Source organism: Pongo abelii, chromosome 6 (assembly GCF_028885655.2).
Source record: "Pongo abelii isolate AG06213 chromosome 6, NHGRI_mPonAbe1-v2.0_pri, whole genome shotgun sequence".
Taxonomy (NCBI): Eukaryota; Metazoa; Chordata; class Mammalia; order Primates; family Hominidae; genus Pongo; species Pongo abelii.
Window position 1 is genome coordinate 155,752,766 of NC_071991.2, and position 22,617 is coordinate 155,775,382.

At 51.5% G+C, this 22,617-nt stretch overlaps 1 protein-coding gene across 12 annotated transcripts in view; it reads right to left on the reverse strand.

Moving 5' to 3' along the window:
• PTPRN2 (protein tyrosine phosphatase receptor type N2) overlaps positions 1 to 22,617 on the reverse strand; it is a 1,035,582-nt gene that overhangs the window by 594,393 nt on the left and 418,572 nt on the right. For all 12 annotated transcript variants that reach the window (XM_024249815.3, XM_054560095.2, XM_054560097.2 and 9 more), the window contains 2 exons: positions 3,249 to 3,470; positions 1,610 to 1,650 (listed from right to left, as the gene is read on the reverse strand). In XM_024249815.3, the coding sequence (XP_024105583.2) occupies positions 1,610 to 1,650; positions 3,249 to 3,470 (263 nt within the window). The remainder of the gene's footprint in view (positions 1 to 1,609; positions 1,651 to 3,248; positions 3,471 to 22,617) is intronic.

Below are 22,617 nucleotides of genomic sequence, written 5' to 3' on the forward strand. Positions count from 1 at the left end.
CTGGCACATGCCAGGCAGCCCACGGACACCTTCTGGTGCCTGTGATGTCAAACGTCTTATGTCTGCTTCGCAGGGTTTTTTCCAACCATGAAATTATATCTTCAATATTATATTAGACGGAAACAGGAAAATCTGATTCACTTTACAACTCACTTTGCCAAAACACACTTTTAAGAAAATTAAGGAAGGACTGTAGAGGCAATTATTCCCATTTTGGCTACAAATTACAACTTTTCCTTTTGTGTTTTTAAAAATTTAAACAATATAGTAGTGTGATAAAAACACTGCTCAAATTTGGATCTTCAGTGACAATAAGATGTAGCCGTTGACGTTACTAAACAGAGCTAGGAAAAGGCATAATATTGTCACTTAAATTGTGTTTCATGTGAGAAGAAAAAGAAAGATGTTTTTAAATAAATAAGAAATCAGAAAATACAACACTTACATACCCTTTTTGAGAAACAGAATTGCTTGAAAGTACACCCCAAACAACAGAGAACTAAGTCAAAATTCCACGCGTGGAGGATGAAAAGGCTGTGGTCTAAAAGTCAGGGAGTCTTCGGCTAACGGCAGTCCCCCGGAGCGCTCCCTGCCCCTCAGGTGGGAGGGCTGGGTCTCCCCAACTCCCTAAATTAGGAAACGTGTTTCTCAGCCCCACTTCTCCCTCCACAGCTCAGACAGCAGGTCTCATCATTTCTGATGGATATTCAAAACAAGAACTGCTGATGTTTTCTTCCTGCACTTGCCAACAGGCATGGAACCACAAACCGGTAAGAGAATCTGAGGAGAGAATGACTAACCAAAGACGCTTCTTTCTCCACCCCCAAAACTGGGTTTCCCAGAACCATGCAATGTCACTGCTGTTGCTTAGGAGGGTTCTTCATCCTTCGGCCTTGTATTCATGACCAAAGGTTCTTAAAGGGAGAGAAACTAAGAGGCTAAAAGACTTAACAGGGAAGGCCAGCGTCTAGCTCATGGACATCACCTGCGACTGGGCCCTTCTTCTGACTGCCTCCGGAGCAGCAGTGCCCACCGGGGCTCTGGGATGGTGGACCGTCCTCTTCCTGTGGCATCCAGCGCCTTGGCCCTGAGCCACATGTGACTAACGGGCCGCTGACCTGAACCCAGTGCAGCCAAGGCACTGCATCTTTCATTTATTTAATTTTATTCAATTTAAATGTAGGTTTAGACGGCCACATGTGGCCAGAGGTGCCACACGGGACAGCCAGGTGTGAATGAGCTGAACCCCTCAGGAATCCACACATGCAGGAGGCATCAAATGTGCAAAGTGGGCACAGGCTGCCGTGTGATAACCCTGGCTGGGAAATTCCAGGAAATATTAATTTTCTTCTCTGCATTTACCATGACTTTCATATTTCTACCATGGATAAATTAGGTTATAATTTGAAAAGAGATATTTCGTATCCAAATATACACACTTTTGTATGTTCCTTTTATACTGTTTTTCAATTTGGAGATTATGAGGGGTTTCTCCATAATTTTCTGGGAAAAAAAACTTTTGTATTTCATAAATGTTCCCACACCATGAACAAAAAGATCACCAACTTCCACATTTAACATGAAACAAACACCAGAGACGTCATCTTACCTCTTGGTAAAGTCTATCATCGTCGTCCTGCACTCCGTCATCTGTAAAAGACACCAGTGTTACCAAGACCCTCATCAAGAATGTCATCACAGGGCGCCACAGACATAAAAAAGGTGACCCTGCAGACCCCTCCATACGAAAGGTGAGGTGTGATGGCGCTGGCCTAAGTCCTGCCATAGAGTAAACCTTTTCTGTTTATAGCACAAAATGGCATTCTATAAACTTCACGAGAGAGGAGGGAACTGAGGAGCTAAATGGTAGACGTGAAGGCAGCCACGATGACCTCACCTGGCTCTGTGGGTCTCACGTGATCGTCAATGTTAACTCACGGCAAAAAAAAAAACCCATCATACCCAGCAGTTCATGTCATGAAAAAGCAAAGTGAAGCCTTCGCCGAAACCACCTCACAATTAAGATGGCTTCAGAATCCACTGACTTAGGTTATTTCACTGTGGTCAACGTCTCTCTAAATAGGTATCCCGGCTGGGCGCGGTGGCTCACGCCTGTAATCCCAGCACTTTGGGAGGCCAAGGTGGGCAGATCACGAGGTCAGGAGTTGGAGATCAGCCTGGCCAACATGGATAAACCCTGTCTCTACTAAAAATACAAAAAATTAGCTGGGCGTGGTAGTGCACACCTGTAATCCCAGCTACTTGGGAAGCTGAGGCATGAGAATCACTTGAACCCGGGAGGCAGAAGTTGCAGTGAGCCAAGATCACATCACAGCACTCCAGCCTGGGTGACAGAGACAGACTCCATCTCAAAAAAATAAAATAATAAATAAATAAGTAAATAAATATCCTACTTTCAGTGCCCAAAGGTACGTGACTCATGGCACCTGAACAGTCACCCCTGGAGACAGCACGCACACCAGGGCCTCCTGCATCCCTCCTAGCCCTGGTGCGGGTCCCGATTCCTTCAACCACTGGGCGACCACCTAACACAGGCCCTCCCGGGGTGCAGTTCCACTACTAGCCTGCACCCTGCCCGTCAGCCAAGTCAGGCTTCCAGCTTCCAGCAAGGCCCCCTCTGCACCCGTGCAGAGAGAGGGGCGTGTCTGTCATTTGGTTTTCAGCACGTACTTGTGGGCCTGCCATGTGTGGGGAACTGAGCTAGGTGCTTTCTTGCAGCTCCACGCTGTGAGAAGCCATCAGGCTGCAGAAGTCCTGGCTGACCCATGGGGCCTCCCAGGGCTCCAGATGCCTGCCGGGGTGGGGGTGCTGAGGGGCTGCCTTCTGCTTCCCCAGCAGCCTCAGAGGACCAATGCACGCCCCAAGCAGACATTTGAATGATCCCCTCTCACTCTGCTATTCAAATATTTGACAATATTCACCAGTACACAGTCCAAACACAACACTTCCCATCACGCCTGTTTTCCTGACTCAGCCTCAGCATGGAGGAGTGAAACCTCCTCGCAGAGAGCAATTTGCCATTCAACATAATTGCTCTGGTAGGCTTAGTCTGTTAAGAAAGCTTTTAGAGGCAAAAGTTCAAACAGATAAAAATCATTAATACAGATCCCCATCTCCCCAGCAGAAAGCCCACATTGCACTTGGTGAGCCAGCGGTCTCTGCACAGCCCTGAGGCCTCCCCTCCCCGTAGCACCACTGGGCGTGGGCACCCACGGTGCTGGAGTCACCTGGAAAGCTGTCTCCATGGAGGGCGGCCTTGGGGCCATCCTCCTGTTCTCCAGACTCTCCCAGGGCCGCTCTCCCAGGGCCGTCTCGAGCTACTCCATGGTCCACGCCTCGCATCAGGCCAGCCATCAGCTCGGCCATGCCGTCCAGCTCCAGGCCACTCAGGCCCCTCACCTCAGCCGGCTGCCTCCGCAGGTCCTTCAGAAGGGTGTGAATCCGTGCTCCTAGGGGCACACACACAAACACGAGGATGTTGTGGGTGGACAAATGCAAAGGCGAGGGCCTCCAGACTGCAGGGGTGTGGCGGGCATCTGCGGCATCCCAAGGCAGTGGCCACCTACGGCCAGGTGCAGGCTGGCGCTCAGAGAAGATTGGGATATTGGACTTGAATCTAAAATCCACCTGACCCTGTGGCCATCACTAGTTCAGTTCCCCGGAGGTGGAAAACCCATAGAACGGAAGGACAGACTCATCCACCCGCTCAGGAGGATAGAAAGCACAGCTTCCAGGAAATACTGGAATGACCAAGCCAGGAAGAGAGACCGGCTGTGCAACTTCACCATGTCCTCCAGAGGATAAAAGAATGGGATGAGCTATATCCCCCTCACTTGGCAGAAGGAGAAACAATGCCTGGCAAGGACAGTGCCCTGCCCAGCACACCCTGCCCGGCACACACTGCCTGGCATGGACCAACTCTAATTACATCTAAACACAGCCACGCAGGGTCAAAGCTTCATCCAAGAAAGTGACTGCTGCCAGAAAAGCCCCTTAAAGGAAGGTGGCAGGGTCTAGGCCCCCGCTTCACACAAGCAGCAACAGATGCAGGAGGAGGCAGAAAAACAGAACCCGAAATCGAGAATAGGGCAGTCGATGATTAGAGCGAGGAGACAAGGCCATTCGCGGAGCTGCCATAACCACGGAGAGATGTGTGCACCCGCTGCTCAGCAGAGTGGGGAAATTAAAACAGAATCCAACACACATTGTGTAAGTGAAGAGCACGGCGTCTGAAATTTAAAATTTATGTCCATTATGAGTGGACATAATGGAAGAAACGGTTTGTGAATCTGAAGACAGATCATAGAAGTAATCATCGTTGGAAGAACGGAATGGGAGACGTTCCACAGAACCTCAGTAACCCCTAGGGCATCCAAGCCGTCGGAGTCAGGAGGGCACGGAGGGCGGGAACGGGACCAGAAACACCTGAAAGAAAGCCCACGAGTCTCTCAAATCTGGGAAGGATCATCACTCAGGGACTCAAGATAGTCACTAAGTTCCATGATAATAAAATGCAAGGAGAACCATGCTGTGACTTCAGCTGAGCTGCTGCAAGTCAGAGGTGGAGAAGATCCCTGGAAAGCAGCGGGGGCGGGGCGGGGGAAGACACACTCCACACATGAGAATGGAAAGGGTCCCAGGAGCGCAGAGGCTGCCAGACATGCTGCATGTCCTGTAAGAACAATATGTTTCATACAACGTGCATAGTCAGGCATTTGACGTTACAGATAATGAATGCCACATTTGAAGGGTTGAAAGAAAAATCATTCAATCCAGGGGTCTATATCCAATGACAATATCCTTCAAATGAGAGGGTGAAGGAGAGACATTTTCACATCACGTATGTGAACAAAGCTGAGCCAGTGGGTTCCAGTGGGCCTGCACCACAGGAAGTTCCGGGAGGAAGCAAGGCTGAAGAGAAACACCACCACACAGAAGCCCAGAGCTGCGGGAGGAGCCAAAAAGGCTCGTGAAAGGGTAAATATGTGGTTACGTAAACAAGAAAGACCGTCTTCTTTTCTCCTCTTACTTTATCTAAAAAACAACTGATTGTTAGCAAGGAAAAATTATGACCACTTTAAGGCAGGGTTCATAAAACAGCTGCAGGTGTGAGCCGGCTGGCGCAAGAAGCTAGAGGGACCTGGAGCCTCCTCACTGCGTCCAGGAAGTGGCATGATGACAACTCCAAGGAGACTGTTTCCAACAAAGGCGCCAGGGCATTTCAACAGAGAAAGGAAAGTCTTTTCCGAAAGCACATCTTCGTGTTACCCAGAAATTGGACTTGTAAGTATTTACCCGAGAGAAGTGAAACCCATGACCACAAGAGTCAAACGCGACTGTGGGTAGCAGCCTGACTCCTCACAGTTCCACAGACAGAGTCTAAAGTGCACATGCCGGGCAGCAGGAGAGCAGATGAGGAGGCCACATCCACACCAGCACTGAGCCAGAAGGAACCACACAGATGAGAAAAAGGGGGACAGACTTAGAACCCGTCAGGCTGAGTGAGAGAAGCCGGTCACCAGAGAATCCACAGAATCCTGTTAACAGAAGATGAAGTTCAAGGATGGGCGAGGTCTGCCCAGGGCAACCAGAGCCATGTCACCTGCAGGTGGGGCTGGGGCAGGAGGAAGCGTCGGGTGTGAAGGTGGCCATGCAGCGTGGCCGCTGGTTCCATGCCCACACATGTCCAATGCATCGTGGTGTCCACCTGCGACCTTCGCATCTCGCCGTGTGTATACTCCACCCCAGCAGCAGCAATAGAGACTCTGCCCTAAAGAAGGTTGATGGGCCCATTTCCGAGCTTTGAAGGAAAACCTGACTTTCTTTTGTATTCAGTGTTGAAATCTCTGTCCTCATAAAGGTTTATGTAAAATAGCTCATGGCCACGTCTCTACCTCCCGAACAACACCGGCAGAGTGACGCAGAGGGGACACAGAGTGTCCTGACCTCAGTGGGATCTCACTGCAACCCTCCACCTTAGGGGCGTCCTGCCACCACCCTCCACGCTAGAGGGGTCTCACCGCGACCCTCCACCCTAGAGAGGTCCCGCCGCAACATTCTTCCCTAGAGGGATCCCACTGCGACCCTCTGCCCTAAAGGGATCTCGGCATGACCCTCTACACTAGAAGCAGAGGAATTACTTCTGCTTTTTACAAATTAAGAAATTTAGGCATTTTAGGTTTTTTTGTCTGCGCCAAATGCATCACCAGGTCTGGGCTGCAGCCTGCAGTGTCTGCACAGGGCTCGACAGTGGCGCTGCCTGTGGCACCCCCGTTCACTCAGCCACACGTCCCGTCCTCTCTCCACAGCGCAGGCTGTGTCTAGTCCATGCCGAGGCAGCAGGGCTGGCACCCGGTCCCCACGTGCCCCATTCACTGCATATGCAGGACAGGAGTCAGTGTCTGGGGCCGTCTAGACTCGCATGACTTTCCAAACACAAGCGCTGACGGCCTGTGGTGGGTTCTTTGAGTGAAAATTTTTTAAGTGCAGTCTCTCTTGCCCATTAATTGAAGCTCGTTCTTCAGGGGGCATCTTGCTACACGGCTGTAAGGACGCATTTTTTTGAAGTGTTTTGCTTCATTTCCGAACACTCTGCGCTGCGCCCCACCCCCCCACCAGGGTCTCACATGGAAAGGGTCACAGCCACAACCCTCTGATTTTCCCCTTTGAAAACCTGAGTCCCGTCAGCGCCACTCCAGACTTTCTGTTGATGACTAGACTCTCTGATTTAAAGGCCTGAGCGTCCACGACAGGTGTTTCTGAGACAGCATTATGTATAGTTTAGATGGGATGATGTGGACAGAGTCCTTTAAAGTCAGTCTGTACACGAAACGTGTGACGGACACGGGCGTTCTGATCGGAGAGTGCTGGGCGTTCACTGCCACCAATGTCCCCTGCTGGGGTGGCTGAGTCCCCTGCTCTGTCCAACATTGAAGCCTCCGAATTGTTCAGCACTCAGTGACAGCTTCTTTACCTTCGGGTTGAAGTGTCTGTATTAACCCCACATTTCCGATGCTCTGACACCTGGGGCCCTGCTGACCCTGGGGGCTGCCCCTCCCACAAACAGCCAATTCCCAGATAGTGAACAGTCACCCACTCCACGCAGGCTTTCCACGTGCAAACCCTGCGATCCAGAGCCCATGCCCGCCTCCGCCTCTGTGGGCTCAGACTCCAGGCCACTGCCCTAGTCACCCTGGGGCAAGGACCAGACATGGGTAGCCCCTGGCCCCGGAGCGACTGGAACTACTCAAACTGGGCAGTCCTGTCCCTGATGACCTTGCCTTGCCCTCGCCCAGCCTCCGGACTGATGCTGGTGCATCCCTGTATCGACCCGTGGCGTGGCCTGCCCCCTCCTCTCGAAATCTGTAAGTAACAAACTGTTGTTTCAACAGCAGCTGTACCTAGATCTCTCAGGCTTGCCGTCCTAAATCATAATAAAACCTGCCATTTAAAACAGAAGAAGGGAAACGCAGGGATCAACATGGAGGCTGCTTACTCTTCTGTTTTTCATTAGCCTTGAGCCGTGGAGGGGAGGGCCAGCCTCCCTTCTCCACACCCCCAGGGCCCACCAGCCCCCACACATCGGCCCTCACCATGCGTTCACTGACAGAATGCTGCCTTCAAAGAAAACTTCCAGCAGCAAACTCAGGAAAATACGTCTCACTTTCTCAGAAAAAAAAACATGCCTAAAACCGCAGCAAAGCCTGCCTTCACTGCCACTCCTGTCTGCAGGTGACAAAGGGCTGAAGGGCTGGACAGTCCCAGGTCAACGGCACCCATGCCCCAGCTCCTTCCACGCTGACGGGCTCACGTTGTTTCACAGAGAAGATAAAAAGATGTGCTCCAGAATTAAAGGTGCGTGCATACCACAGCCCTCGGTGCTGTTTTGAAAATGTGTTGCTCATTGTAGCTTTCAGAATCAGAAGAGCCATCTCAGCCTCGCAACTGAGCCACCGAGCCACAAGCCCAGAGCAACCTTTTCATTCTCATTCACTGCAGTCTCCTCCCACCCCAGATCCTTTTCTTTCCCAGCGATTATCATCGCAACAGTCTTATCTCGCTCGTCCACGTCCACAGGTCCAATGCTGGCAACAAAGGGCTCACTCATCCCAAAGAAAATGGAAATAAGGAAGTGCAGGGATCCGGAGGAAGAGCTGTGTCTGGAAAAGTAGGCAGCCACAGGCAAGAGCCTGAGTTCTGAAGGGTCCCGGGCTCCACCAGGCAGAGCCCAGAAAACTAACAGCCCCAGAAAACTGGCAGGAGGCACCGGAGCCCACAGCAGGAGCCAGCACAGCTGCAGGGAGACAGACCGGAAGGGCCCTTGGCATTGGGCATGGCCGTCCCCAGCAGTCGGCATCCTCCGTGCTTAGGAGGCAAGGGATGTCTCCACACATGCCTGCACTGGCCGAGATGTGTGTCAGAGTCGGCCCAGCCATAGCTCACGGTGGACACCAGTCCCTGCGATGGAATTTCATCAGAGGGAAGGAAACAGGGAGGTGAGCAATGAGCGGTGGTTGCTAAGGAAAGGTCCTTCCTGTGGACACGAACCAATGAACACAGGCTCGGCTGCCCAGCGGCCTCCTCCTCAGGTGAGTCAGGCAGGAGGCCCCCAGAGTAATGACCTGACCAGAGGCCTCGTCTGGGGCAAAGTCCATTACTTCTGATGTCACGGTTCGCAGGAAGTGGCAGGTCCTCCAAGTGTGGTAGAACAATTCACTTCCAAGTCCAAAGATCCCTTCTGCCCTCCCAAAAAGGACAAAAGGACTCTCCACACACTAGCTTGGCACAGCAGGCACCACAAGGCCTGGGAGCCTCCACCTGCATCTGTAGACACCGCCTTCCTGAGCTTCCAAGCAGCAGAGTGGCCACCGTCCCCCCCGCAGCCAGAGCTCCTCAGGGCTGCAGCCCTGGGCCACCACCTGCCCGGACGACCCCACTGCAGCTCCAGAGAAGGTGACGTGGTCCATGCAGGGACAAGTTTGGAATAGAGTTCCATTAACCATTCTTCTGCAAGGCCCTGCGTTTCCTAAGGGGGCTGAAAAGCTGGTTGTGATGTTTTGACAAATGGTGAAAGAATAAAAATTATGTGACTTCTCAACAAAGAAGGTTAAATGTTCTCGAATTTGGGATTTCCAGTGAAAATGAATCATGTTTTGCCATACTGATCCACAAATAAACTTTTCTGAGACCCTCAAGGTTTATAAAAATGATATGCACAGGCTCGGGTATTCAATTCAGAGTGGCTACAGTGTTGCTAGCAGGAAAATGCCGAAAGAAAGAGAAAGCAGACATCAGCCAGATGCGGTGGCTCACACCCATAATCCCAGCACTTTGGGAGGCCAAGGTGGGCGGATTGCTTGAGACCAGCCTGAGCAATATAGTGAAACCCCACCTCTACTAAAAATACCAAAAATTAGCTGGGCATGGTGTCAGGTGCCTGTAATCCCAGTTATGTAGGAGACTAAGCCAGGAGAATTGCCCCTCTCCCTTCGGGACAGGCTGGCGCTTCTCCCACCACCCCGAGGGAAGAGGCTGCGGTCTGTGTTTCTAACAGCAAACACCATCACTGTCAACACTGATGAGTCTTGCTTAACACAAAGACAGGCATGTCGACCCACCCTGAACTTAGGCTTATTCCCCTCTCAAACCCAGAGAGGCCAAGCACCTGCTCTGAAGGAGAAATTCCACAGCAAGCCACGTTTCCAGAATACCACGGCTTGGCGAGGCTTCCCTCACATCACAGTGAGAAGGTTCCAGAATACCACGGCTCAGCGAGGCTTCCCTCACATCACGGTGAGAAGGTTCCAGAATACCACGGCTCGGCGAGGCTTCCCTCACATCACGGTGAGAAGGTTCCGGAATACCACGGCTCGGCGAGGCTTCCCTCACATCACGGTGAGAAGGTTCCAGAATACCACGGCTCAGCGAGGCTTCCATCACATCACGGTGAGAAGGGGCAGCAGTGCCCGGTACAGCATGGTGCAGTGAGCGCCACACTCAACCATACGAACAGCCTACTTGTATCGACAGAGAGCAGCTGGGAACATAGAGTTTGGGGAACTGGCAGGTGTCCACCCTTGAGAAACTGAGGATCCGTGGCAGACCAGGAAGGAAGGAAGAAACGGCAAAGTGAGCAGAAAGGCCATCGCGCACGGCAGGAAAGCCAGAGCACCCTGGCCAGATGCGGCCAGGCTTGGCATGGAGCTGTCAGCACTGAACCAACAGGCGCTCCTCTGCTGTGGCTGCAGCTGCCTGCACGCTTTCTCAGGCCTGATTATTCTAGAAGCTGTGGCTGCAGCTGCCTGCACACTTTCTCAGGCCTGATTATTCTAGAATCTGTAGGGTGTTAGCTCACATTTCTTTTTCCATCATTGCAGCTAGGACCTTGGTTTCCACAGACATATTTAAAGTTCCCATCAATCCGATCGATCATCCATTCTTGTGCTGCCCTGCCCTGGGGGATGCCAGGCTGGACTCCCATGAAGAAAGGCTGACCATGCTCCCTGAGTCTTGGCCCCAGCACCTCATGGTCTGTGGTTTGGGGCAAGCTCGCTCATTTCTTCATGCCTCAGTTCCCGTATCTGTAAAATGGTGACAAGTGAGGCATGGGCCCAGCATACTGTAAGTGCTTAATAAATTATAACTATTATCATGAAACAAGGTGAGGATGAGAAATCATTTTAGTTTTCCACTGTCTTCCCCCTTTCCCATCCATTCTGAAAACAAATACTTGGTTCTCCACGAGAAGCTCTTGCCACAGCTCATTGTGATCCTCAGGTGAAAAGCAAGGAACATAGTCAGAGAGCCCCTTAGATGCTCAGTCACACAAGCTGACAGGCACCTTCCAACTTGCTCAAGATCTAATTCAAGATTATGCATTTTGAAACTATTTTCTGCCAAAATATTAACCAAAGTGTTAACCTACATTTAAAAAAATATGAACCTCTCATTAAAGTCAAAGCCCGGTCTCCGTCCGTCCCTCCACCCACTAACCTGCCCATTGATTGCACCAACCAGTATTGGGCATCTATTGTGATCAAAGCCTGGGAACAAACATTATTCTAAGAAATAATAGGCTGGGCGTGGTGGCTCACACCTGTAATCCCAGCACTTTGGGACGCTGAGGCAGGCGGATCACGAGGTCAGGAGATCGAGACCATCCTGGCTAACACGGTGAAACCCCGTCTCTACTAAAAACACAAAAAATTAGCCAGGCGTGGTGGCGGGCACCTGTAGTCCCAGCTACTCGGGAGGCTGAGGCAGGAGAATAGCGTGAACCCGGGAGGCGGAGCTTGCAGTGAGCCAAGATGGTGCCACTGCACTCCAGCCTGGGTGACAGAGTGAGACTCTGTCTCAAAAAAAAAAAAAAAAGAAAAAGAAAAAGAAAAAAGAAACAATAGAAAATTAAAAGCTTCATTTTCTTGAGGGCTACAACATTGTTCTCACACCAACACAGACACACTAAAATGTTTTGGAGGCCAGAGAGACTTGACCAATGGATAGCACAAGCAAACAATTTACAGGGAAAATGCACCATTAAGATCCTGTGAAGAGACTGAATGACACCCTATCTCATGCCATGCATCTTTCCCCCTCACTGACACCCCATCTCATGCTACGTGTCTTTCCCCCTCAATGATACCCCATCTCATGCCACGTGTCTTTCCCCTTCAATGACATCCCATCTCACACCACACGTCTTTCCCCCTCAAGTGCATGAGTGTCTAGGCTGACCTGCTCTCCAAGCTGGCACCAATTATAGTGCATGGAACCCAAGTTCCAACCAAAAGACCTCCAAACTTTTATAAAGCAATGTCATTAATGTGTAAATCACTGCCTATATTTAACCCCTGGAAATTAACAAGTACATTGACATAAACTTCAATCTAACCAGTGTCTTTTCAGTATAAACTCTTAAAACATAAAATGTATAAGATGTTACCTTTTCTCGAGAGGTAAAAAAAAAAAAATCCTTCTTATTTTTAATCTGTAACAAAGGCAATCCAATTAACTCACTGATTTTTAAAAAGATAAAGCCGGCTGGGCGCAGTGGCTCATGGCTGTAATCCCAGCACTTTGAGGGGCTGAGGTGGGTGGATCACCTGAGGTCAGGAGTTCAAGACCAGTCTGGCCAACATGGTGGAAACCCCATCTCTACTAAAAATACAAAAATGAGCCAGGCGTGGTGGCACATGCCTATAGTCCCAGCTACTCAGGAGGCTGAGGCAGGAGAATCGCTTGAACATGGGAGGCAGAGGTTGCAGTGAGCTGAGATTGTGCCATTGCACTCCAGCCTGAGTGACAGAGCAAGAGTCCATCTCAAAAAAAAAAAAAAAAAGATAAACCCAAGTGATGTCTCTTGAAAAAACAAAAAAATTACTGTTGAATTTTTGGGATCTAAGTTATGCTGAACAAAAAGTGGCAAGAATATATTTTAAATTTAATATAAAATAAATAAAACATATGAAAAATAAAAATAGAAAGTAAGCAAAACAATTCTTTGCTGTTTGTTAAGCCTCATTACAGACACATCAAATTTAGGTGGCGTAGTGTGGCATCAAGCGCATGAATGATAAGAAAACAGAGTCATCTGAGGGAAGAGGCCGTGGGGCAGAAGGCTGCCGCGGGTGCTCTGCTGAGCTCTGAAGCTTGGCCGGCAACAATGCTGTTCCCTGCAGGCCCCTGTTGCCTCAAGCGGGGCAGTGTGTGTGAGACCCACCTTCAAGCTTCAGGAACACTGGAAAGGCAGAAAAATAGATCGATGTATTCATGAGAGATTTTTAAACAAGTTGAATCCAGGCTGTTTCTGCTAAAGGCTAACGTAACCAGAACATTCAGCTGACAAGCATGTTGCATTTCTGAGTACCTGGGCTCACCAAGGGTGTATCCCAGTCTCCGCCCTCGACATGCAGGGCTGAGATGTCCACCCTCAGCAGCTCGAAAAGTGGCAGCTCTGCCGCCCTGATCTGGCACTGAGACAGCAGGCGGATGTTCCTGTGTCCCCTGCACTGACCTTCACTGCAAAGCTAACCCAGGTGAGTCCCAGTATTCACCAGCTCCGGGAGCCCAGAAACAAGTGGGCATTTCTAGAAGGTCAAGGAGCATCTATATGGAAAGATCTTTTCTCCTTAACATCTCGGTGTCATCCCCAGCCCCTCTAATTCCACCCTTGTGAACATAACCCAGGGGGGTCACTGAGGTGAGATCCGTCAGGCAGAGGGAAGAATGTGGGTGATCATGGTGATCTGCAAAGTTCTCTTCTTTCCCGGTCTGTGAGACGCTGAGTATCTGCAGCACCCCGACCCAGCACTCCTCTCCCTCCGTGTCCTGTGAACTTTCCCATGATGGTCACACCCCAGCCACTCTGGCCTCCTTTCTGTTCTTCCAACCCAACGTGCTGGTGGAATTATCCCGCTGGTTTGCAGCAAATGGGCCCCACACAAGAGCGAGAAGCCGGGAAATATTCTTCTGTGAATCCCACCCTGCTTACAGCAACGTCTGTTCCTCTCAGCACCTCATGCTGCCTCCTATGCGGGAAACCAGGCCCTGTCACTGTCCTGCCCCTGCCTGCCCACACCGCCCGCCTTTCCGCTCCTGCCCCTGCCTGCCCACACCGCCCGCCTTTCCGCTCCTGCCCCTGCCTGCCCACACCGCCCGCCTTTCCGCTCCTGCCCCTGCCTGCCCACACCGCCCGCCTTTCCGCTCCTGCCCCTGCCTGCCCACACCGCCCGCCTTTCCGCTCCTGCCCCTGCCTGCCCACACCGCCCGCCTTTCCGCTCCTGCCCCTGCCTGCCCACACCGCCCGCCTTTCCGCTCCTGCCCCTGCCTGCCCACACCGCCCGCCTTTCCGCTCCTGCCCCTGCCTGCCCACACCGCCCGCCTTTCCGCTCCTGCCCCTGCCTGCCCACACCGCCCGCCTTTCCGCTCCTGCCCCTGCCTGCCCACACCGCCCGCCTTTCCGCTACTGCCCCTGCCTGCCCACACCGCCCGCCTTTCCGCTACTGCCCCTGCCTGCCCACACCGCACCCCTTTCTGCTCCTTGCCGCACGTCCTACTCCAGCCTCTTACTCTGCCTGCAGTGGGGTGATGGTGGGTGGTATGAGCCACGCCCTCCCCTTCAGGGACAGATGAAAGCTTCAGGAGGTGAAATACTCCCCTCCCTCTCTCTCCTTCTTCCTTCTTGTTTCCTTTCCCTTCCTTTCTTCCTTCTCCCCATCCTTCCTCCCTCCCTGGCTGGCTGCGTTACTTCCTTCCTTCCTGCCACAAATATTTACTGCACATCTCCTTTACACCAGCTACCTTTGAAGGCGCAGAGATAAACCCATGAGCAAAGTCCTTGCTTTTGTGTGACTTCCATCTATGTTAGAAAGAACGGGAAACAAACAATAAAAACCAAGAATGCGGCCGGGCGCGGTGGCTCACGCCTGTAATCCCAGCACTTTTGGAGGCCGAGGCGGGCGATTCACGAGGTCAGGAGATCGAGACCATCCTGGCTAACACGGTGAAACCCCGTCTCTACTGAAAATACAAAAAATTAGCCGGGTGTGGTGGCGGATGCCTGTAGTCCCAGCTACTCGGGAGGCTGAGGCAGGAGAATGGCGTGAACCTGGGAGGTGGAGCTTGCAGTGAGCTGAGATTGCGCCACTGCACTCCAGCCTGGGCGACAGAGCAAGACTCCGTCTCAAAAAAAAAAACAAAAACCCATGAATGCACAGAATATCTGGTGGTGATTGATGCTGCGAAGAAATAACCCAGAGTATGAAGGATGGGGGGCTAAAGCACTGCTCTTTCATACAGCACTGCCATAGAAAGCTTCACTGAGAAGGTGAAGTTTCAGCAGAGGCCTGAGGGAGGTGAGCGTGGGCCTAGAGGGGCCTGGGAAGCTGTCTTCAGGGAGGAGTAGCAGTGAGCACTAAGGCCGCGGGCAGAAACTGCCTGGCGTATTGGGTTGGAAGAACAGACAGGAGGCCAGAGTGTCCAGAATGCAGCCCCCACGTGGAGAGTTCACAGTGATATGGGAGTGCTGGGAAGGGGACAGCTGGTCCCTTTAAATGATACAGAAGTGTGAAGGGAAGTGCTGGGTTGAGGAAGGCAGGTCCCTGGCTGGGGCTCCATCTCCACAGACCTAGGTGAGGACAGGCACTCCTGCCTTCACCACCAAATGTTGCATTTCCCAAGACCACCCTGGCCCCTACCACACTCCCATCCTGTGCCTATAAAAACCCCCAAGACCCTAGCAGGCACACGCACAAGCGGCTGGATGTCAAGAGGAGCACGTTGGCAGAAGAGCACAACGATAGACACCAGCATGCCAGCAGGCCACCGACCAGTGGGACAAGAGCAGACCGACAGACACCGGCATACCAGCAGGCCACCGACCAGTGAAGACAAGAGCACACCGACAGACACCAGCATGCCAGGAGGCCACCGACCAGTGGGACAAGAACACACTGACAGACACCAGCATGCCAGCAGGCCACCGACCAGTGCGACAAGAGCACACAACAGACACCAGCAGGCCATCGACCAGCAGAACGATGCAGAGTGTGGCCGGGGCAGTCTGAGGAGAGCCCAGGCCACCAAGCACTCGGACTCCAGGGGAAAATCATCTCCTTTCTGGCTCCCCCATCTGCTGAGAGCTACTTCTACTCAAAACAACCTTGCACTTACTCTCTAAGCCCACATATGATCTGATTCTTCCAGTACACCAAGGCAAGAACCCAGCATTCAGAAAGTCCTCTGTCCTTGTGATACGGAAGGGGTCTGATTGAGCTGACTAACACAAGCTACCTAAAGACGGCAAAATTAAAGGAGCGAAACCAAAAGAGGACCCTGTAACACATGCCCACTGGGGCTTTAGGAGCTGTAAACATTCACCCCTAGACACTGCTGTGGGGTCTGAGCCCACAGCCTGCGCGTCTGCATGCTCCCCTAGAGGTTTGAGCAGCAGGGCACTGAAGAAGCGAGCCACTCCCCCATCGCACGCCCTGTGAGGGGAATAAGGGAACTTTTCCCATTTCAACAGGACACAGAGGGAGAGGAGTGGTGGGTGGGGGTGCCACAGATATGCAGGGTCTGCAGACCAGACAAACAGCTTTGATTTTTACTGAGTGTGATGAGAAGCCCGTGGTGTGCTCTGAGCAGTGGGATATCATCTGATTGACAAATTTACAAGAACCACTCTGCAAGCCTGAGACAAGGTCAGAGGCAGGAGGCCAGGTGCCAGGTCTGGTCAGATCTGGTGAGGGGTGGTGGGGGCGGGGGCGGTCAGGGAGGAGCCGGCAGGTGGGGAGGCCAGGTCTGGTCAGATCTGGTGAGGGGTGGGGGGTGGGGGGCAGAGAGCAGCCGGCTGGTGGGGAGGAGGGGGCACCCTGGGTGTGCTTGGAAGGCAGGTGCAGCAGGGCCGGCCGACAGAATGGACATGGGGGGACAGAAAGAAATGGACCTAAATGGATAGTGGCCCCACAGCCACGCTGTAGGAACCATGGGAGGGTTCGTTCCAGGTGTGGGGTCCGGGCTGGGCTGGGAGGCCCTCAGGAGCCCGGCAGGCACCCACACTGCCATGTTTGGTCTTGTGCCAGTGCAGGTGGGATGAGAGTCCTGCTGGTCACAGGCAGGGCATGTCAGGGCAGAAACCCTAAAAGATTCACAGCCGTCCAGAAAAGGCAGCGTAATGCAGAGACAGGTGTTCTCTGGAGTCAGCCAAACCCGGCTCAAACTCCACTCCACCATTCACCACAGTTGGGACTCAAGGAACCCCATCCAGCCTCTTCCAGCCTCATGAGCCCTCTGTGTGAAACTGAATCAAGAACTCCCACTCGAATGGGTTGTTGAGAAAATGAAATATAGTAAGTGTGTTGTCTACTACCTGCTAATGCTCAGTATTTGTTGACAGGAAGTTGTGTCCCCTCTTCTAACACCGCTGTAACATTTAACGACTCAGAAAAACTCTCTCTTATGGCTGCTACGCATCACTTTTCCTTTGACTCCCTTTGGTTCGAGTCTTGTTAAATGGATGGGAGAGCAGAAATACAACTGCCCTGAAATAAAACTTCATGTTCTTTATGGTAAAGATCAGAGAACAGAAGGCATTTTCAGTGGGCCTCTTAGAATCACTATAATAGGAAACATCCACCTTCAAAATGGAATAATAAAGTACAATTCCAAAAACTACTTCCCCTCATCTGAAAAAGAAACTTTTTAGGTTATCATTATGAAAAATAACTTTAAAAAAATCATAAGTATATAAGAGAAAATTCTAAGTTGCTGGGCAGCTTATGGGAGAACAGTTAATGTGTACTAGGAATCCCCTCCCATGCAACCTCTACAAACCACACACACAGCATTTTATGAACATGCTGAGTTATCTCAGAAGCATCCACTACCCACCATTTGAAGATGAAGAGAAATGAGGAAGTATGTTTTGCAGCATCCAGTGAGCCCTGGTGGTTTGAAGAAGGGCTGCAGCACAGAGCACAGATAACAAGAATATCAAAGTGAAACGTGTTCCATCAACTGCACCACGTAATTCTGCAATCTGGCCAGTTTATAATGACATTTTAAGTAGCTTTTAGTGCTCCAAGTGGGCTCTCATAAGGCAATTACACAAAATGTCAGGATATTAAATGTGTAAATCCTGGAGTAAGAGATCAGCTCACATGACTCTGCATTCTCAACTGCCACAGCCAGGCCTATTGAAATTATATGTCATTGTAGGGCCTTCCAAACAAAATGGTACAAGCTTTAAAGAATCAGCAACAGCCTGCAGATAACCTCACCAAAACATTGATTTCACAAAGACAACGGGAATCACACACAACAGCTTTTGCTCCTAAGTGCCTTTACAACCATGTATATATGAAGGTACGCAGTTAGCGACATCTGAACACCCATCATCACCATCAGTAGAACCACCATCACCAACACCATCATCACCATCATCATCATCACCATCACCATCACCATCACTATCATCACCAATGCCACCATCACCATCAGCACTATCATCACCATCATCACCATCACCATCATCACCAACACCATCATCACCATCAACACTATCATAACCATCAACACCATCATCATCACCATCATCACCATCAACACTATCATCACCATCACTAATGCCATCATCACCATCACCATCACCACTATCAACACCATCATCATTGCTATCACCAACGCCACCATCACCATCAACACTATCATCACCATCATCACCACCATCATCGCCAACATCACCAATGCCATCATCACCATCACCATCAGCACTATCATCACCATCAACACCATCATCACCATCAACACCATCATCACCATCACCATCAGCACTGTTATCACCATCAACACCATCATCACCATCACCATCAACAGTATATCACCATCATCAACATCATCACCATCATCGCCATCATCACCATCATCATCACCATCACCATCAACACTATCATCACCATCATCACCACCATCATCATTGCCATCATCACCATCACCAGTGCCATCATCACCATCACCATCAGCACTATCATCACCATCAACACCATAATCACCATCACCATCATCATCATCATCAACACTATCATTGCCATCATCAACACCATCATCACCATCACCCACCATCATGGGGAATGGACTGTGCTCCTTTGGTTTAGAGGACATACAGCCCATTTAATTGCTGGAGTCCAAAACTTGGGTATTTGCAGAGGATTCAGGTAAATTCAGTAGGAGCTCATTATTGCATTCTCTCCTCATTTGGGCTTCCACAGGGAGAAACTGACATAATCATATGTCAGCATGTTGTCTATTTTCACCGGAAACAACACAAGTATAGTAAAATATATTCTGCTTCCAATTTGAGGGGGTAAGGACTCACAGCTGAGTAGTGTGCATCTCTCCCTGACTAATGAAAAGTGCCCATGCTGCAGCCTGGGATGAAGCTTCTCCTGCACTGTCACGCCGCAATATTTTGCACTCACAGGGCTCAGCATTCACCCAGTCTAACACTTTCTCTATTGAATGCAATACTGAGGCAAAGAAGAAAAAAATATATCAAATTAGCTCTGGCATTAATGACATGACTTCAGTGGGGTGTGGGGACTGGCAGTCAAATGGCTTTCTAAAGACTGCTTCCTTTAGGTTCATGTTAGTGTGAGTTTGCACACTCAGAACGTGAACTGACGGACGACAGGTAACGCAGCTTGCCGTGGACTGGGTGGCAGGTAAGACCAGAAGAGAAAATGTTTTACAGATGTCGGAGGGTTGGGACTTTGGAGCTGCTCACATTCGCTAAATGAGCTAAGCCGACATCTGTAGAAATGCCCTCTTAATGGGAACAGTTACCTCGAAAAGTTCTAGAAATGCCGGTGGAGAGGGCAGGTGAACACACAGCTGCAGTCAGACGCTCGGCATCATCAGACCCAAAGCAAACCAACTGCTGCATAGAACGCCCTGGGGCTTCAAGCCCCCAGTTCCAGCCTGTGACGCGCTCACCTGTGGGAAGGGGAAAGGCTCCCCCAGCACCTTCCCTACACCTGCCCTGTGCCCTCAGAGCGGAAGCGTAACCATGTAATCAGTGGTCTCCATTAACCAACAGCGTTCAGGTGGGAACTGGGGAGATTTGGAAAAGTGACAGGAAGGATGACATCATATGCAAAGGATGCTTACACAGCGGACAGCACCCCCGTTCCATGTGGCTCTGGAAGGCCTCCCCATTGTGCTCACACAGCATCCCTGTTCCATGTGGTTCTGGAAGGCCTCCCCATTGTGCTCACACAGCATCCCTGTTCCATGTGGCTCTGGAAGGCCTCCCCATTGTGCTTACACAGCGGAGAGCACCCCCGTTCCATGTGGCTCTGGAAGGCCTCCCCAATGTGTTTACACAGCGGACAGCATCCCCGTTCCATGTGGCTCTGGAAGGCCTCCCCATTGTGTTTACACAGCGGACAGCATCCCCGTTCCATGTGGCTCTGGAAGGCCTCCCCATTGTGTTTACACAGCGGACAGCATCCCCGTTCCATGTGGCTCTGGAAGGCCTCCCCATTGTGCTCACACAGCGGACAGCACCCCCGTTCCATGTGGCTCTGGAAGGCCTCCCCATTGTGCTTACACAGCGGACAGCATCCCCGTTCCATGTGGCTCTGGAAGGCCTCCCCATTGTGCTCACACAGCATCCCTGTTCCATGTGGTTCTGGAAGGCCTCCCCATTGTGCTCACACAGCATCCCTGTTCCATGTGGTTCTGGAAGGCCTCCCCATTGTGTTTACACAGCGGACAGCATCCCTGTTCCATGTGGCTCTGGAAGGCCTCCCCATTGTGCTCACACAGCATCCCTGTTCCATGTGGCTCTGGAAGGCCTCCCCATTGTGCTCACACAGCATCCCTGTTCCATGTGGTTCTGGAAGGCCTCCCCATTGTGTTTACACAGCGGACAGCATCCCTGTTCCATGTGGCTCTGGAAGGCCTCCCCATTGTGCTTACACAGCGGACAGCATCCCCGTTCCATGTGGCTCTGGAAGGCCTCCCCATTGTGTTTACACAGCGGACAGCATCCCTGTTCCATGTGGCTCTGGAAGGCCTCCCCATTGTGCTCACACAGCATCCCTGTTCCATGTGGCTCTGGAAGGCCTCCCCATTGTGCTCACACAGCATCCCTGTTCCATGTGGCTCTGGAAGGCCTCCCCATTGTGCTCACACAGCATCCCTGTTCCATGTGGTTCTGGAAGGCCTCCCCATTGTGCTCACACAGCATCCCTGTTCCATGTGGCTCTGGAAGGCCTCCCCATTGTGCTCACACAGCATCCCTGTTCCATGTGGTTCTGGAAGGCCTCCCCATTGTGCTCACACAGCATCCCTGTTCCATGTGGTTCTGGAAGGCCTCCCCATTGTGTTTACACAGCGGACAGCATCCCTGTTCCATGTGGCTCTGGAAGGCCTCCCCATTGTGCTCACACAGCATCCCTGTTCCATGTGGTTCTGGAAGGCCTCCCCCTTGTAGCCATGGTGGAAGGTGGTGGGAGGAAAACCTCAGGGATTGGGCAGTGGCATTGAGGTGCCTTTAGGTGCCCTACCAATTCCCAGTCAGACAGAGGCAAATTTCAACTAAATTCTCAAAGTAAAAATCCTTCCAGCAAATGCAGCTGACTTACAGCAGCATGGACCTGGCAGGAAAGCAGTGACCTCAGAGGTATTTCAGCAGAGTCTGTAAGGACATCAGCCAAACACCGTGGAAGAGATTCTCACATGGGGGCAGTTTATGACTCTTACTTCTCCCAAATCTGAAAGCAGTGACTCTGCACTGGTGCAGAAGTGGGGGAGCCGCCTCCCCCTGGGAGAAGACATGAGCTGGGTGGAGCTGAGCAGTGCAGGTCCGGGGCTGCCAGCCACACACGGCCGCTGCCACCCCACACTGGGCGCATCCAGGTCAGGGTTGCTGAGCAGGTGGGTGTGTCCTCAAGGTGCAGTGAGAGGAACCCTATTCCGGCTATATAAGCCACAGAGTGACACCCCCCCACCAGCACCCCTGGGTGCCCTCTCCTGCGCCTGCTCCCCTGGGAGAGAGTGCGCTGCTGCTGACTCCACGGTGTGCTGATGCACAGAAAGAAAGGCCTCAGGCAGTGCACACTGAGCACGGGACTGTTTCGCTAGGATGAAAGGCACTTTGATAACATAGGTGCCTTCTCCTCCTGCTTTAGAGGGTGCTCGTGAACTCCAGCCAGGGGCATGGATCCGAGATTAAGAATTTATCAGTGGCTTCCTCCTGGAGCAGCCTGTGAGAGGCAGCCTCTGTGTGCCAGTGATTAGGTGGCCAATTCTCTTCTATTTTTTTTTTTTAAGCCAAGAGGCATGCTTGGGTTTAGAGCACTGAGCAGCACTGGGATGCATTCAAATATGAATGAATTTCTTCAAAAATGAAAAGGCAGCAGGTGCTTCAAGTGAAAATGACCCCAAAAGTGTGGGCATATTTTCTCCAAAATGACAGAAGCATTGGCATCAGATTTTTCTGTGTTATAATCTACTGCTGTCACCGTGAAAAGTCAAAGCTTTGGTTCAGTGCCCTCCTGAGACTGGGCTGCAGGGAACACGCCCTTCTCTGTGAGGGTTTTCAGGCTGGGATTCCCACCACCAACACAACAAGGAAGTGGGCACCCCACCAGCCAACACAGGACCTCACGGTCACAGAAGGCTCGAAGAAAAGGACCAGAACACGCTTATCTTGGATGAGGGGAGAGAACTGGGAGCCTGTGTGATTGGCCAGGACTTCGCAAGTGCTTTCTGAATGAATGAGTGAACTCGGGAGAATCAGGAGCCCGTGTGATTGGCTGGGACTTCGCAAGTGCTTTCTGAATGAATGAGTGAACGCGGGAGAATCAGGAGCCCGTGTGATTGGCTGGGACTTCGCAAGTGCTTTCTGAATGAATGAGTGAACTTGGGAATAACCACGCGAAACGTTGCATGGCTGGAGAGTTGCACGGCCGGCGGCAGAAACAAGTTCTTCCAGCTTCCACATGAGTTTCCCAGTGCACTTCCCACATGAACACCACGGACCCCATCTTAGGACAGAGGCTGGCTGGGTGGAGACCCGTAATTACCTTGGCCATA